The sequence below is a fragment of the Anas platyrhynchos genome, chromosome 1, assembly GCF_047663525.1.
Source record: "Anas platyrhynchos isolate ZD024472 breed Pekin duck chromosome 1, IASCAAS_PekinDuck_T2T, whole genome shotgun sequence".
In the NCBI taxonomy this organism is placed as follows: Eukaryota; Metazoa; Chordata; class Aves; order Anseriformes; family Anatidae; genus Anas; species Anas platyrhynchos.
Window position 1 is genome coordinate 190,535,112 of NC_092587.1, and position 17,353 is coordinate 190,552,464.

Consider the following 17,353-nt stretch of genomic DNA (forward strand, 5'->3'; position numbering starts at 1 on the left):
GAATAGTAGAAGGCATGATTTGTAAGGAAGGGTCCATACCTTCATTTATGGGCTGTGGTCCTCATTGATGGAGAAGAGACTCGGACAAGAACATCACAGATTTGTCTAATTTGACCCCAGTTCAACAGTAAAAATTCATCCACGTGTTGTCAGCAGAGTTCAAATAGCCACTGATTTTTTTTCCAGGAAGAGTTCATCCCAGACTCTTCTATTGACTAGTATATTGCTTGTCATTAAGAAGGCAGATTGAAATGGAGGTTGACCTCTAGCATCTACATCATGACAGTCATATTAAAGTATTAAGTCTCAGTCCCTGAATTCACAAGAATTTAATAGTGCCACGGCTCTATGTAGGTAAACTGTATGCTTTGCTGCAGACCAATTCTTAGGCATGTTTTTTTGTGCATATACAAAAAAAAAAAAAAAAGGCAGACTGGAGTAGTGTAATGACAGAAAAATATATTCAGGTTTTAAAATTGGAAATAGACGGTGAGGTTATGGTGGTCTTCAGAAAAGGTTATAAAGACACATTCCTTGGAAAATGAGTTACGAATAACAATTTTGAGCAGCCTTAAGCCTTAACCATAGTCTGATTTTTATCTTAATTTTGATTTAAATTATTTTTAAAACTAGCAACATGTGGTCATTGCAAAAGTACAAGATGTAAATACTGCTTGAATTTTCTAAAGGGAGAGTCATTAAAAAAAAAAAGTGAAAATATACTTAGCATGAGGCCATTCTAGCCCTTGTCATCCTGACAGTGGTTGATCTTCTAGCTTTTGCTTTTACCAAGTGATGGGGGCTGTGCAATGTATATTGTCTAAATATGTGCAGAAGCACTGAGTTCAGAAATGCAAGGGTTTGGGAACTGAGAAATTAAACTTATGAAAAACATGTTTGCATCCTTCTGATTAGGCCTGTCATGGCTCCTAGTCAATCTTTGTACTGGAATCTGAAAAATGTCTAAGTAGTCCAGAAGGAGTCTTTTTGAGGAATTACAGATATTTCTAGTATAGCGAAGTCTACAACATACCAGATTGCTGCCCTGAAGCCTTGAAGGAATTATTATTTCTATTCAAGAATATGCTATATGATAATTATGATTTGGACTCGGTGATCTTTGTAGGTCTCTTCCAACTGAACTATTCGATTCTATTTGATTTTTCTTGTGTCTTTTATGTGCCTGTCCATCTTCAGTGTTGCACTCTACTGTGCTTATAGACTTAAGTCGGGTCTGCAGACTTAAAAGGCACCTGCTCCTTCTGTATTCCCTTTAAACAATGGGGAAAAAAACTGTTAATACTTCAAGTCCACGGGGGCTTGGCTAAGCCTCCAACGACCACCTTAGTATTGTGATTGATCTAAACTTTATTTGAAGATTGAAGGGATTTAGAAACAGGGCTCTTTCCCCTCTGAAGTGTCTTGGATGCAAAACATTTACCCTTGTGCTTTCCGTGTTGGCTTTCTCTGAAGCCTAGGATCAGCATCTTAGATAATTCCTGTACGTATGAGCTTGGTTTTCAGGTCTCTTCACTTCAGAATGCTTATTTTCTGTGTTAGCTCAGCTGTCTTGTGGAAATGATCTTTACTTGGTGAGAACCAGGCCTGCTGACATTACAGTGTTATGGACTTTTCATGGTTTGCCAGTGGAAATGGTGCCCTCCAGATGCAGCAGGGCTGGTTTCAGGCAGGTTTCTCTCTGGTTCCTTGAAGCAGCATGGCCAACATTGTGCTGAAAGGTCCCAAAACATGGCTTTGCTGTATTTTCATTTCTGTTGGGAGGACTGGGAAGATAATTCAAGAAGCAGTGAATGAATCTCCCTAGTTAGTCTTTTATTTATTTTTTCTTCCTTTGTGATTAATTGAACATGGATCAATTTCCCAATTTGATTCACTGTGTGACTGAATAAAGACTCATGCTAGTGTAAGGGGGCATGGGTGGCTGGGGTTTGTACAGAAGACAGGATCAATTCTTCTGGCAACAGTGCTGGCTTTATTCTGCCTTGAAGAGATCGGGAAACTACGGAGGGAAGGGACTCTCAAGTGGCGGTTTAAATCCTGCTTTATTTAATTTAAGTGAGAATAGAGATGATCCTAGTTTTTATAGTTTGTTTGATTTGGACAGTAATTCTACCCCCAAATGACCCCAAATTGTTGGTTTTAAGCACGATTTTCAAATCCTGATATTTCAAACCTACATGTCCTGGTAGGACTGTTTTTTTTTACTTTGTTCCTTTTGGCCAAAGTCATGCTTAGTTTCAAGACCTGCTGCTAGTAATGCCTTTAGAAGTTAAAAGTGGAGATTTCCAGCTGAAAGAAGCCAAAAAGCACAAATGTGTCCATCTTTCTGAACCTAGAATAGCAAGAAAATTGTACGTGATACTGAAGCAAGGGAGAAGTCCATAGCTGCATTTTGAATAAGTCCATTTGGGTAATTGTGTAGCTAAAAGTTATCTTGAGGAAGAGGCTTGTTGTTTTCTTTTTTGTTCTTGGTAGTTAATGTGACATTTCTATCAAAGTGAGAAAACGCAAATAATAACATCGTAAGTTTCTGTTGTATGAAAGTATCCCAGATTAAAATTCAGTACAGGCTAAAGCATGTTTGGGTTGTCTTGATATTGAAAGAAAAAATAATAGTGACTTTGTCTGAAACTATTTTTCAGCACTATTGAAGTGTTTTTTTATGCACTAGTGGCCCTCATTTTGCCTGTCTAGCACTTAATTTGTTTTCAACTGCTGGCCTTCCATGTGTACAAAGTGCAGAAACAGTAACATTTTATTAGTTGAATTGTTCTTAAATTGCTTGTGGGTTTTGGGTCTCTATAGAAGAAATTATTTTGTCTGAACTGAGATACGAATTTTTAAATAGTTTTTATAGGGTTAGAGAGGTTGGTTTTTATATGTATTCCTCTCGAATGCATGGGTAGTGGTTCTCTTGATTTTCTGGTACTTAAAGAAAAATACTAGAGAAATGTTGTTTGGGGATATTGGCTCACTGAACTTATTTAATCTTTTCCACATTGTTTTTGATCTTAAATATTTCATTTCTCAGTTACGCTGTTTCCTACTTCTTTCTTGTACCTTATGCTCTTGATAAAATTTCTAAATATCCATCTATATCCGTATCAGACGCTTAAATGCAAAATGAATTATTTTCAGTAGCCTATGACCTGGTGTGCTCTGGCAGTTGTGTTAGGAGAGCTAAGCACTGCTAGTGTCAGGCTTAATGCCTGAAAGTGCATTAACGAAGATACAACTTCCCAGTGCTGTCACACCGCTGCCTCTCAGGCTGCTCTAAGTTAGCAAAGGAACAGACAACTGTTAGTAAAAGGTAATTTATTAATATTTCTTCTCTTTGCACCTCTAAATATGTCAGCATCTGATATCCTTAAGTGCTCACCAGACTGTTTTCTGTATTAGTAATATTTACTAAGTGTTCTGATGCTATTTTTCTACTTTGAAACATGGAATTAGATCAGGACAGCCCATGGTTAAACACTCTAAACACTGAACAAGCCTGACGTTTGGTGCATTGGATTAAACAGCTCTCTTGGGGTAGAGACCGTGGGTTTGTTGGACATGGGAAGTCTGTGATTCAAGTACTAATTGCAAAATGCACAGGTGTTTCAACTGCTTTTGCATGGTCAGCTCCAGTGAGAGAGAAGTAGACAATACTTGCATTGCATTTATACAATTACAGTGAATGCATTTGCAGTGAACCTTATTAAAAAGTGAATTCAAAGTGTAGATTGTGCTTGTTTTGTCTTTGGCACAAGGCAACTTTCTCAATCTATGGGGAAAAAAAAAAGTTTGAATGTGCAAAAGAGGCATTTGGACTAATCCTGAATTTAATTTTAGGTGGAATTAAATGATGCTCATGTTCAAATGCCTATGTGTAAATGTTTATTGGTCTGTTGAGAAAAGCAAAGATGCACTTTGTGCCCTAGTGAATCTATGTAAGAGAAGGCTGCTGTGCCATAGTGTTTCTGTTTTAGCATAGATGACAAAAATGAATACTTCCTGAATAGAAGGAGAGAGTGTTACTGTAAAAGTTGGTTGAACAAACTTTCTAAGACTCAGTTTGGAATTTTAGAGAGCAGGCAGTCTTTTGCACCTAGTGTGCATGCTGAGTTGCCTAACTACAAAGGCTACATGCAGTCAAAATATACGTATTCATTAGATTTCCAAGGAACAGTTAACATATTTGTACTATTTCCTGGAACTCATTGAAACATGTAAATGTCCCTGACACATGTGCATTTGTTTCTACTGGTTGTCTTTTGGGGTCTGCTGGTGGTCACTGATAGTCTTCCTCCGTGTGTTTCCTGGTTGAACCCAATTCTTGTGCATGCTCAGGTCATCTTGATCTTTCGTACCTTACAGTTTCAATTTAGGCATGCATACTATTCACACATCCAAGGACATGTGCATGCCGTGAGTTCCCCACCTAATCTTCTTCCTAAACATTCTCAAAGCTGGAGTCATCTTGTCCTCACTTTGAGATACAAGTCTGTATTTTCTTATGGATAAAACTGACGAATTATTAAGTAAGGTAAGATCAGGGATACAAAGTTTCTACACTTCCTTCTGTTTAACTAAACATAGTAAATGTTTGACCTATCTGCTTGTAAAACATTTTGAATTTGGCTCCATTGCTCTAACAGGGAGGAAACCATATGTCCTTTTGGCTCGGTATCAAGAAAGCAGAAAATTGTGGAGGCTTCAGCATTTAAAAATAACTTCTACCTGTTCTTGGTTTATCTCTAAGCATAGTTTGTATTTCTGTTGTCTGAAAGTGCTACATGACTCCCGATGTGTGTGTGTGTGTTAGTTTTGAGGATCTTATCTCTGCTATTGTCAGTACCAGTCATAACTGATGTAATTTATGCTTTTATTCTTAATTTTTGTTTGACAAAATCTATCTAAAACATTACCACTCTGATGCAGCTTGTTTGCCGTGATTTTTAGTGGTACAAAGCCTAGGAAGTAAACAAATTAAATGAGCAAAAGCCAGATTGGAAACAAATGCAGAAGTATTCTTTGCAGAATGGTTGCTCTCGAATGTTGTAGATGCAGGAAGTTTAAATAAATTCAAGAAGAGACTGAAAAAGTTAATGAAAAATAAACCCCTTGGGAATTGTATAGAAATGGTATCTGCGTCTTTAAGTCACCGAGTCACAAATGCTTGGAGGCATCCTTTCTTCTTATACTCTTAATTAGGAGCTCACTTTTTGCCATTGTTAGAGAAGGCATTTATGCTTTAATTTGGAGGTAGAAGGTGTTCTTCGTGATGATTCTAAATAGTTTACAATGTGCTTTGTGTCCCCTACCTTTTTTCTTTTTTAAAAAAATTTTTTAAGATTTTTTTTTTCCATTTTCTTCTCACACTTCCTTCAATGCTCCCTGCAGTTGTCCTCTAAGAAATAGTCAAATCTGTTAAATGAAAAACAGTCTGCCTTTGTGTTGCTAAAAACTGGCTTAATTGTTTGTGTTTTCTGATCAGGAAATATATTGGCATGATACAGAATCGGGTAAACTCTATTCATGATGGGGGATTAAATGTAAATGTATGAATCTTATAAAAATTGTTAATGCAATTTTATACTCAAAGTTGAAAATAGATACATTTTAAAGGGGGAAAAACAATATAAAGCAAAACCAAACCAACCAACTGAAACAAAACACAAAAATCACCCTTCTCAACCTAAAACCTGTTATTGGGTTCCACAACACTTAATCAGTATGCAGAAAACAAAAAGTAGTCTGTGCTGAGTGATTGCTGGAGACAATTCTTAATAATGATGAATTGTGTTTAAAATGCAAAAACTAATACAAAATTGAATGGAAGGTAAAAGGCGGTACTTTAAGCAAAATAACATGGTAGAAAATATACTGTCATAGTGTATTTAAAAGAGAGTACAGTTCTGAAAAGTAGAAAAAACAATAAAGGCTTTTCTGTTATACATTTGAGGTAAATTGTAAGGAAAATATGAATGACTACAGCATAGCAAGTCTTCATTTGAATAACTGAATTTTGTGTGACAATGCAGGTGTCTTCAATCTAGTAGGACTTATTAAATAAATATTCTTAAAACATAACAAATAAAATGGCATTTGATATATGTTTTCCACAACAAAGAGCAAAAAAACTCTGAAGAAATCTGTTAATTTTTTTTTTTCCTAATGAAGCATGTATAGTGCTTCTGTAAAGTCCTTTGGGCAAGGTATGTGTAGAACAATAGGCTTCAGTTTTGGCAGGCAATATATTTCACTTTAGAGTATGCAAATTACTAACATGACAATGCTTTAAGGGAGAATTTTCTTTTTTCCAGACAATGATAACACTCTCCAGTCCATTGCTTGTGCATCTCTCAGGTGGAGGGCATGTTACAGTGGAGGGAAAAACTGCCTCTTAATTTAGCCAGTTTTATGGCATAAGTAGGGCTCATCTTTTAGTGAAAACCTTTATAACATCAGGAGCTTAGTATACTTCAAATGCAAAAATCCATTACATACCATTATGTACAATTACGATCGAGCAGAGACTGGATGGAACATAATGGGTCTTTATCTGAAGAAATTCACGGGATTTCAGAATGGTAAGGGCTGGAAGGGGCCTCTGGAGGTCACCTGGTCTGACCTTCCTGCTCAAGCAGGGACATCAACAGTAGTTTGCACAGGACCATGCCCAGATATTTTTTGCAGAACAGTTTTTATCCTGAGACAACTAAACCATATGACAATAGGAGTAGGTGAGAGGAATCAGCTGTGGAACAAAACTGAAATAACTCCGATTAGACAGTAGTTAATACTTGGGAACAAGAAGTGAAAGAAGAAATATAGTCAATACCTCAGATGCAATGTTTAGAAATGTTTAGAAAACTGAAACAACCCCACACTTAAAAAGTAGCATTCAAAATTGCAGGTGTACCAACATTCTAGGTTTTGGAAATTAGAATATAAAAGCAGATTGTTCTGCAATAAAGACATTTGGTTGTCAAAACTTACCTGTAATATGTTTTAATTTTACAGGGTTGCATGGCCTTTCGGTGTGCCATACCCAATGCAGAACTTGAGTACAGTTGTAGTAAGTTTCCAAGACTTAGGAGAAAGACCAAACATTATTTAAAAACTATTTAAAACTTTCATGGAAGAATACACCTGAAACACCTGTGTAAAAGCTGGACTATTGAGGGTTAATGGTCCTTGCTAAATGCATGATGAAAACCTGTGATTTTGTTTGGAGCTTCGGATGGTGTGGAGATACTCCAACAGATGGGTTTTGGCCTGATTACTCTCAAATGTTTTCAGCGCATCATAATTTCTAATCATTGCTGTTCTATCACACTTGAATCTTGTCTGCAGGATGGCTGTACCATTCTTTTTTTTCAGCAAAAGTCTGTTTTCCCCATTCAGAGAGATGACTCGCTCTAACTAAAACAAGGAATAATAAAGTGGGCATCCATTTGCAGAACAGCTTTAATAGCATTAGTGCTTACTTTTCAGAAATAATAGGTATGTGCAGCTTCTGTGAGAGTATTTCCTGAAAACTCTTGCTCATGTCATTTAGAGAAGATTAAACAATTATAAGACAAAAACATATTTAGACAAAGTTCCTTAACTTCCTAAATGTAATTTAGAGGAAATTGTTTTTTTTTTTTTTATTTAAGAAGTACTCAAAAAACTGGATTAGCAAGTAAAAGAAATATTTCTTACTGATTTCAGTACAATTAACAGGGATATAAGAGCAGAGTGAATAAAACTTCAAGCAGATCATGTGAAGCTTTGGAGTATGTTCTAACACTAGAAATAAAAGTCCTTTCCAAGTGCCATGCAGCACTTGCACTCAGCGGTGCCATAGTTCTAGGTCGGTTTTTCTCCTAATACTAAGCAGAATTTCTGCATATTTTTATTGCTGTGTGTCTGCACCTTAACAAAATTTCTTCATAATGAGTTCTATTTTTCTTCAGAAATTTCCTTTCTTCACAAATTTCCTTTCCCCCTGCCTCAAAAGAAAAAAAGAAAAGCAAAACTATTCCTGAAAAGCCTTTGTGATACAGCACACACTTCTGATTTCATATGGAAAGGAGGAACCTGTTTGCTTTTCTTTTAAATTTTATTTTACATATACCCCTTTAATGATGATTTTTCAAGTTGAACTAGCTGTCCTGCTAATGAAGATGCATTATTAAGCCCCCCCCCATAAGCTTGAATGACTGTTTGCTAGTTGGGATACTCTGATGCTTTCAGTTTTTAAAGCTATCTTTTCTGATATATATTGTCTGAAAATACCTCTCGCATCAGAGCTAGAGAAAATCTATTTTGTAAACAGAGAAATTTGTTCAAGTATTTTTACTGGGCTTAGAATTCTACATACTTGTTACTAAATCTTCATATTTACTTAAGGAAATAACATATACTTAAATACTATTTTTGTTTACACATGCCAAGCTTCTGCTTATCACATTGTCGGTCTTATATTACATTTCTGTCTGATACGATGAAACAGGAATTTGTGGACTTAAGAACCAATATGCTGCAATACCTTTCTTTTTTATGGTCTGAGAATTTAGTTTGTATGTGATGTCGTTGCTATAAAAACAAGCTATTGAGTCTTTTTTTCTTCCTTTCCTACAGATGCTTCACATGCTTACAGTGGCTTATTTGTGCTATGGTTATATGACTATTTCAAAATGTAGGTAGCAATTTGAAATACCAGATTGCATCTTTAAACCTTCTTCTAAAGTTGTATTTTTGAGGTATGTGGCTTGCTGATATTTCCTTGTTACTGGACACACTACAAGCTGCTGTGCATTGCACAGCATTGGTCCTGTGGCTGGCTGTATGGCCATCTCAGAGATACTCTAAGAAAATAAGTACTGAGAGCAAACAAAAATTATTGAATGCAGGGTTGATTGGAGGCGTTCAATGTAAAGAGGAGATGAATAAGAAGATAAGGTTAGTTATTCTGAGTAATGAGCAGTTTAGATAAAATATTCTTTTTCATAATATAAGAACAAAAAATTGAATTTAAAGGGCAACCAATTTTATATCTATAAGACAAAATTACATTTTTACATAACATGCTATTAATCAATGTCACTCTAACTGGGGAAAAAAGAGACAAAACAATTAGTAGTTATATATATCTAATCCTTTTGTAATATGAATGTTTTCACTTATGAATTAGAAGCTATTCTTTTTTGAAGCTATTCTATTTATTTTTTGAGTCTCATGCTATCTACATAAACCTAGCACTACCTGATGAAGATACTCTTATGTTGGTACTTTGTTGCTGTGTTACAGCCCATGTTAGGTTTTCTAATGTACCTCCCCTCTGTTAAATGCAGGGTGCTGATTATGGTACGTTAACTTTCTGATCTTGTAAAAACATTTTTTTTTTCAATCTTCTTTCACTATTAGCCTAATCCCTTTTGAAGTTGTAATAGTGATGCTTATTACTATGTTTACTGGGTCTTCCTTGAAATACTAAGTTTCTGACCTAAGCTGAACCTTTTGCTTTTTTTTTTTTTTTTTTTTTTTTTTTTCTGCCATTATACACATTATTCAGTGGCAGACCCCGAAGGGTCTAGATGCTTAGATGCTTTGAAACTTACCTTTCATGGGCGTTCAAGGTAGTGAGTACAGTGTGGTTAGTGCTGAAGGAGGCAGGCTGTTCATCCTGAATGGGGTTGACTCTTCCTTCTGGTAACTCAAGTGTAAGTGCAAACACAGAACTGAGTAAGAGGTAGTTGAAATGGGAGAAGAAAACACCTCGAGAGGAAAAGAGACAGAGGATGGAAGATAGGTCTTCTGCTATGTCCAGCCCGCTGAGAAGTGCCACGTGTCTCCTTGACACTTAGACCAGTAGAGGAATAAGAGAGCAATGGATTCAAAACATTTCCATTTGCCATAGACTGTAAGAGAAAGGAAACAGAAAGGAAAGAAAAAAAAAATATTCTTAATCCAGCACCTAATTCGTTTGAGATCAGAGTTAGTGTTTAGTTGTTGTGGTTTGTCCTTGCTGAAGACTGTCACCAAGCTTTGTTTTTTCCTTCATTACTTCATGTTTGCTTAGGTACTCGGATGTCTGTTCCTGCACATGTGGTGGCAGAGCCTTTTCATTTCCTTCTGCAGGATTATGGAACAGACACAATCTCTGGAGAGTTCAAAAATCTTTTTCAGAACTGAATTTTATTTATGTATTTAATTTAAGCATTTATCTTTTGAAAGCAGACGTGTCTGCTCTGTTTTGTTCAGTTGTGTTAATCGCTCTATAGCATTTTGTATGTTTGGTAAGAACTACTGTGTACTTTGCATATTTAATTGGCCTGAAGCAGAAATTTATGTTCCTTCACTAATGACAACAAACGAGTCCAGTCTAGTTTGGTGAATTCAAACAATCCTTGCTTTTTTAGGACTGTGAATAATATTTGTGTAAGAGTCATCACAAGGTTCAAGGACAGTGACTGAGCCTCTTCTCCACTTTCAATTTTAACATATAATAATAATATGTATCATATTTAATTACATTATTGTGTAATTTAATCACATTATTACTATAACCAGTATCACCATTATAGTAATATCAGAAAAATACTTAGTAATATAATTAATTTTGTATTTATAGCATAAAACGTTTATTTAATAGAAGTAGTTAATTTGGCAACTCGAGAAGGTTCAAAGTAATCTTTGCAATGCTGTGTAATGCCATGCCACTGTGTGAAGAAATAAATCCATATTCCAGATAATAAAAGCAATTTAAAACAGAAGCAGAATCCAGACTCTCTGGCATCTCTGTTTAAAGCACAAGAAGATATTTGGTGCCTCTTCTCTGAAAGATAGTACAGTTCTTGGGAATATTTGTAAGGTCTTATGGGTGATTTCAGAGATTATTAATAGGAAGAAAGTCATTACTCTATTCTTGTACTATGCTGAATGGATATTACCAGGTAGTGTGTCATATAGTCATAGGAATGCAAACCTATAGAGTTGTTTTAGAAACAACAACCGATAAAATGAGGAGAGGAGTGATAATTCCTCTTATATATGAGGTTTTATGGTGCATTTCCGAATTAATTGAGGTCCCTGACAGTAGTTCAGCAGATAAATGAGAGTTCTGAGTGCTCTCTTTTGGTTAGATGGGTAACCACATAGCTTTAAGTCCTTCAGAAAAGTCTAATAGTACTGTGAGTCATGACCCCTCCTTGCAGAGGCTCTTCCCGAATATACCACACTTGCTTTAGTGTCTTATACTTGTATGAGTTTGTCCATTGCAAACCTTAAATACATTGCAATTCCCAGAATCAGCCTTTGGCACATTTTAAAATATTTATGTTGTACTCGTCACATTATACTATTTTTGTATGGTGGACTATTTAAATGACAGGATGTGTACTGAAGAGTATGGATGTTATCTATTGGAATTGTTTTTTGGAACCTGAGAGAATTTTTCATGGCAGCTTTCTTGAAAACATTTTACTGACATTTTACTTTGAAGATGATTCCTAAGTTCTATTCCATGATTTAATAAAATAAAATATGTGGAATAGCAACATCTTAAATTTAGAATGCAAATAATCTATTTTTATCATTTTTGATATTGCAGTAACTGCTTGATCATCTCTTATTTTTCTGTCAGAAAGCTTTCTGATTCTGGTGTGTTTAGAAATAGTTTTAGTGTTTATTTTTAGGGAGATCCTCTTCAATATTAACTTTTGCCTTACTTTTTTTTTTTTTTTTAATTTACAATAAACTTTCCAAATTTATGCAGTTCGTAGTTCAGTTATATTTTATATTTAGATAGGATTTTGGCTACTGAAGGGTGTCTTTACCTCTACTAACTTCTTTAATCTTCTGAATAACCATGCCTGGCATATTTGATCTGTTGGATTCATCTTAGTTCATAGTATGCAATTACTCTTAGTCTTTCACATGACTACACATTAGCCTTCGTGCTGTCCACAATTATTTTATCCTTTTATCTGCTTATTTTAAATTCTCTTTGATGGACGACAACTTTTTTTTTTTTGTACTTTCTCTTCTAAAGTTAAAGATTACTCTCTTTTGTGCCTTTTTCTATTCTTCTGGAATATTAAATCTAAATATGGTTATTCTTGTGTGTCTTGTGCCAGGACTCTGTGGACGAAACAAACAAAAACCCCATTCTCTGTAGGGTACCGACTCAGAGTACGTGTTACATCTGTTTATCCTCTGCAGCATTTCATGTGTGAACAGGAGCCTGTTGAAGTCTATTGCCCTGCTGCCTTCATCTCTAGCTCCATTGTACACATCTGGGGTTGTTAGCAGTTTTCTAGCCTTTCTTGTTTTTTAAAACCAAACCAAACATGATGATGATTCCATGTTCTTTTTAGGTAATCGTACTGTTGTTGTTTTACACTCTTTAATGTTAGAAGAACATTTCTGCTACCTAACTTGCATTTCTTCTGCAATTTAAAACCCTTTTCTTTTCCTCTTTTTATTCATCATGCAGGTCGTTTGCCAAAACCGTTTGAGTTTTTGCAGCTTACTAGCATATTCTTAATTATGTCTAATTTTTCTTTCAACTTTTTTTTTTTTTTTCTAGGCCTTTAGTCATTCTTATGTTTCTTCAGTTTCTCTCCTGTTAAATTTGCATTTTTCTGGAAGTGTAATGCCCCAAATGGGGCAGAAGGCCATCTGAAGTCTTGTATGTGGAAAAATGGAAGCGTTCCCACTTCTGCCTGTTCTGCCTGTATGTTACTGTGGCAGCAGGCAGAAATCAGAAAAAAAAACATAATGCAACTGTTGTTAGTATCTAGTATTTTGGAGCTTGTCTTCAGAAGCATGTAACATCTGTTTTTCTGAGATGTAGCATACCTTGTAAACCTTCATTTTGGGAAAATAATCGCTGCTGAAATGGCTTCCTTTTTGACATGGCAGCATTTTAAAATTTGTAGTGAAGACACGTAAATCTTGAGGTAGGTGTTCTGAGAAGGAATTAGATGCTTGTAAGTTGAAGAATCTGTTTATCATTCTGTGCAATTCCTCAGCAAACCAACATTGGTGTTGTAATGTCTGTTGTTTTTCATGATTAATCTTTCTGAAAAGTCATTTATATAATGAGGTGAAAGCTTAGAGACTGGGAATGGAAATGATGCAGCCATTCTTTATGGAAAATTTTCGTCCCTTTTCTTGACAATGTAAAGATGTGGGGAGAGAGGGACTTAAGATAAGCATCTTTTTAGAAACTCCATAGCAACATCTGCTGAAGGCAACAGGACCCATCACAATTCTCAGGTAATAATCTAACAAGTAACCATTTCTGAAGAGTCCTCTTCATATGAAATCCCTAGTCAGGTGTATCTTTCTACTCACCTGCCTCATGTTACTTGCATCCCCTTCTGCATATGGATTTGACTTGTCCTTGTGGGAGAGCTGCTTTGTCCCTGCTTGGCCAGGTGGGTTTGTCAGGTTTAGGACAATATGTTTTTTTCCTTTAGAAATGTCATTTTCATTTCAGACTAATAAACCAATCTCTGGGTTTTGAATGTTCGCTGCAATGTCAGCTGTTACATTTTCAGCTTCCAAACCTGTAGAGTTATCCAAGTCTTTAAAGAACTAGGGCATTTGTTGTATGTTTCCTATGATATGTTATACTATTTTCTCTGTCTTTGCTTTCCCTATTTGCAGTGCATAAATTTTTACAGTTATTCCTTTCCTACTTTTTAATACCGCTCTTTTTATGATTTTTCCTGTACCTGGTTATCTTGCAGTAAGGGTAAAATCAGTCAGCGTGTGCATTGAGAGTAAAATTTAGCCAGCACATGCATCTCTTGTCTTTTTCTACCATTACAAATGAAATTTAGTGGTTATTTCACTCAAGTGTTGCAGATTGGTGAGTTTCTTGTTGTCAAGCAAAATGTTCCTCACAAAATTTCCCTCCTAATCCTGTTTTTTAGAACTTATTTTTTTTCTTTGACTTTCCATTCTCCAGTTCCTCCAACTGTTAAAATTATTTCTACCACCACAGGGCTGAGCTGTGCTAAGTCATAGGCCATTTAAGCATTACAGTACTCACAGATGTCTCCCTGTTTTCTTGACACACAGAAAGAAATGACAAATGCCCTAGCAACTTGCACTGGTTACCTGTATGTTATTATGCCCAGAGTACTCCACTTGCATTTATATCCCATTTAAGTTGGGTGTACGTCCTGCTTCTTTTACACCCTCATCCTTTGTCTTTGCTCATCTGATACCAAGTGTTTTGTTGCTGTTATGTTTTCAAAGTAATGCTGCTTTTGTACAGGGATGATAACTAGTTCTTACATCTGTCTGAACAGCCCAGTGATGGTGTGAACACATAGCGTACTCCCGCCTTGGTTGTCCGTCTCAAACCTGCCTGATAATAGGCAGGTTTGAACTTCACAGTATGGGAAGTGCAGGACACAGCCTTTTTTCCCTGTTTCAGTGAATCACCTCTTCTCCCCCTACCCTCTCCCAGGAGATAGAAAATACCTTCTGTTCTGAAAACGGAACGACCGAGGCAGATAATCTGGCTGATACAGGGAACAAGTGGTGGTGTATGCAACGTGCCTCCCTGAATACTCTTACTGGAGCCAGACCAGTGTTGGACGTCTTGGTTTGCTCTGCAAAAATGAGATTTGCCTTTGATAAAGAAGAGAGTTTTGGTTTACTTAAACAGTTTTTTGTTCCATAACTTCTAGCTTTGTGTCACTTTTCCTGAAAAATATGATTAGGCCATCGGAGTCAGCACACTTCAGCATCTACAGAACTTTTAGACTTGATTGGGGTTTCTGGGACAGGCTTTCATTAGTCAAGGATGGCAGATGTAAAGCAGGCACGTCAGTTGTTTGGTGGAAAATAGCTTCAAATTGAGATTAATAAAGTTGTTTATAAGACTTGACAAAAGCTGTCCTAATATCACCAGATTTAGTGATGTCCCCCTTTTTGCTCTAATTTAATCATCTGACTTACCTAAACATCTTTGTTTTTTAGAGTAATCAAGAAGCTCTCAGGCTTTCTTTTTAATTTTTTTTTTTTTTAATTCTTAAGCTTTCCATAAAGTTGAATACTTATTTTTCTGGTGAACAATTCTCACCTTTTCTCTTTTTGTTTATATGTGCAAATGTGTCTCTGTCTATTATCTTTATTTGCATCTGATGCACCCCTATGTAGTGGGAAAGTTTTGGAGGGAGCTGGGCTCTTGACAGGACGTTCATCATGCAGCTCAGCTGTAAAGATGGTAACTTCCATCCCAAATGAGGACCTGGGTGGTGGGAGATAAATTCATAAACTGATAAAGAAGTTTTTGCAGTTACACTAGTGGATGAAGGTATGAGAAGATTGAGGGCTGAGTTCATAAAAGGGGTGATGTGAAGCAGTGCCTCGCCCTCCTGTGCTTTCCTTCTAGGTAGCTGGCAGTGGTAGTGTAAGCTACAACTGTGAGTACCTAGACATGGAATTTGCAATAGCTGAAGTGCAGGGAAGTATTGAAGAAGCCATTTGGGAAATGAATACGTTCGTTCATCTCCCTGGTATTGTGTCAACAGGACTGGGATCCATAGAGGGCCGTCATCACTGGGCTATGTGATAATCCTTACTTTTCAGGTGCCCTGATAAATTCTGTCTGGTCAAGTGAGTCCTTCATGTCTTTTCTTTAGTCTTGCTTCTTCCAGGCCTCTTCTTCTTCCTCTCCTCCCTGCTTGGTGGGCAGAGAAATCATGGGAGGTGGATTTGCAATTTCTTGAGCTGCCCTGAAGTTATATCTCCCACATAAATGAATGAATTTCCTCCAGAGTATTTTCACCAAAAGACATGTTTTTCTGCATGGAATCTGTCTTGCAGCCTTTTTTGAGCAATTCAAGAGTGTTAATGAATGCTGAACATGAACTAAGCCAACCAGGGATAAAACTTAAGGATAAAGGTGCTTAGTCCAGGCATTCTGATTGGGTTTGGATGTAGAATAGATTTAAGCCATCCATCTCTGGCAAAATGGAAGCGGTTTTGAGAATGCATGGAGGAGTAACTCAATACAACTCTAGAACTCTACTGATAGATCTACAGGCCTGTAAACTCTTAGGTGCTGAAGGGTAAACTGGGATTTTGGGGATTACACTTTTCTGTCCAAGCTAAGATGACCTCATTTGTAGGTAATTCATTGAGGCAGATGTTTGCTTCTGCCCTTACAGTCTGAATATGTCCAATATAATAAGGAATTATATTATCTGGCAAAAAAATAAAGGGGTCTCCCGTGTGTTCATATGAATGATAGAGACTTCACCTGTCACTGTCTGACAGAATGAGCTGAAACCAAGCAATTGGCATTGTGTTTCATGGATTCTGATAAAGTAAATCAACATCATCAGTAGTTTTGGAATTAACTTTCTGTGTCTGATAGTAAGGACCACTCTGTAAAATTCTTTCTTGCAGTGCCAGTTGTGTAGGAAATGGGAGTCTGATCTAATGGAATGTGTTCAAAAGCCATAGCCAAAGTTTTCACCAGCTATTCAGTATTATCTATTGAAGTATTCAGAAGCATAGTATTTCTTCTGGGGATGAAGCTTTATGACAAAGAACAAGAAATCCAAGCTTGGTTCTTTTAGGAAATTTATGTTTGCTCTGGACTTGCGTAGTTGGATACGTGTTCAATCTCCTGTCCCTTCTTAATGTGGAAAAGAACTTGTGTAATGTGATGCTGCTTGCTTTGAATTACAACAAACATGCAACATGTAAAGAATCTGTTCTTTTATCTTTAGAGCTTTAAATGTTTTAAATAATCTTTTAAATAAATGTTTTTATTTAGTGTGAGATTAGGTGCTGCTTTTGTTTTTGTCTGTAACCTCTGTTTTAAAATACATCTTCTGACACAGGCTTCAAGCCATCAAGACGATGAGCCAGTGATCCTTGTCAGAACAGATCAAAGTGGAAGGGCATGGCCTGTGACTGCATCAGCTGAACCACAGGAGCCTAGAGGAGGACGGAGAAAGAGACAGATGGTAAGTTTTACAAAAGTGAGTGCTAAGGAGTGAAATTCAGAAATGATTTTGTAAATTTACTTTTATGGTGCATGAATTAATGTGTGTGACTTATCAGACTGTCGATAGGTAGTTAAAAAGTGCTCTTCAGAAGATGATTGTAATTAAGTGTTAGAGAACATATTAAGCATATATGAAGTTTATTTTCAGACTTATGTTGACCTCTGGACTGTTTTAGGGCTTATTTAAATACACAGTCAAGGAAAAGTAAGTCTTTTCTCAAATTATCAGGCTCTTAGCAAAGCAGTTTATACTGCATAAAGTTTATCTGAACTGAATATTTCTAAAATATCTGTGGGTAATTTCACTTTTCTTCT

The 17,353-nt window shown here is 36.3% G+C and overlaps 1 protein-coding gene across 1 annotated transcript in view; it reads left to right on the forward strand.

The window, feature by feature from the left end:
• Window positions 1-17,353, forward strand: part of CWF19L2 (CWF19 like cell cycle control factor 2) — a 67,675-nt gene that overhangs the window by 26,980 nt on the left and 23,342 nt on the right. The window contains exon 11 of the mRNA XM_027468339.3: window positions 16,872-16,997. Within this exon, the coding sequence (XP_027324140.3) occupies window positions 16,872-16,997 (126 nt within the window). The remainder of the gene's footprint in view (window positions 1-16,871; window positions 16,998-17,353) is intronic.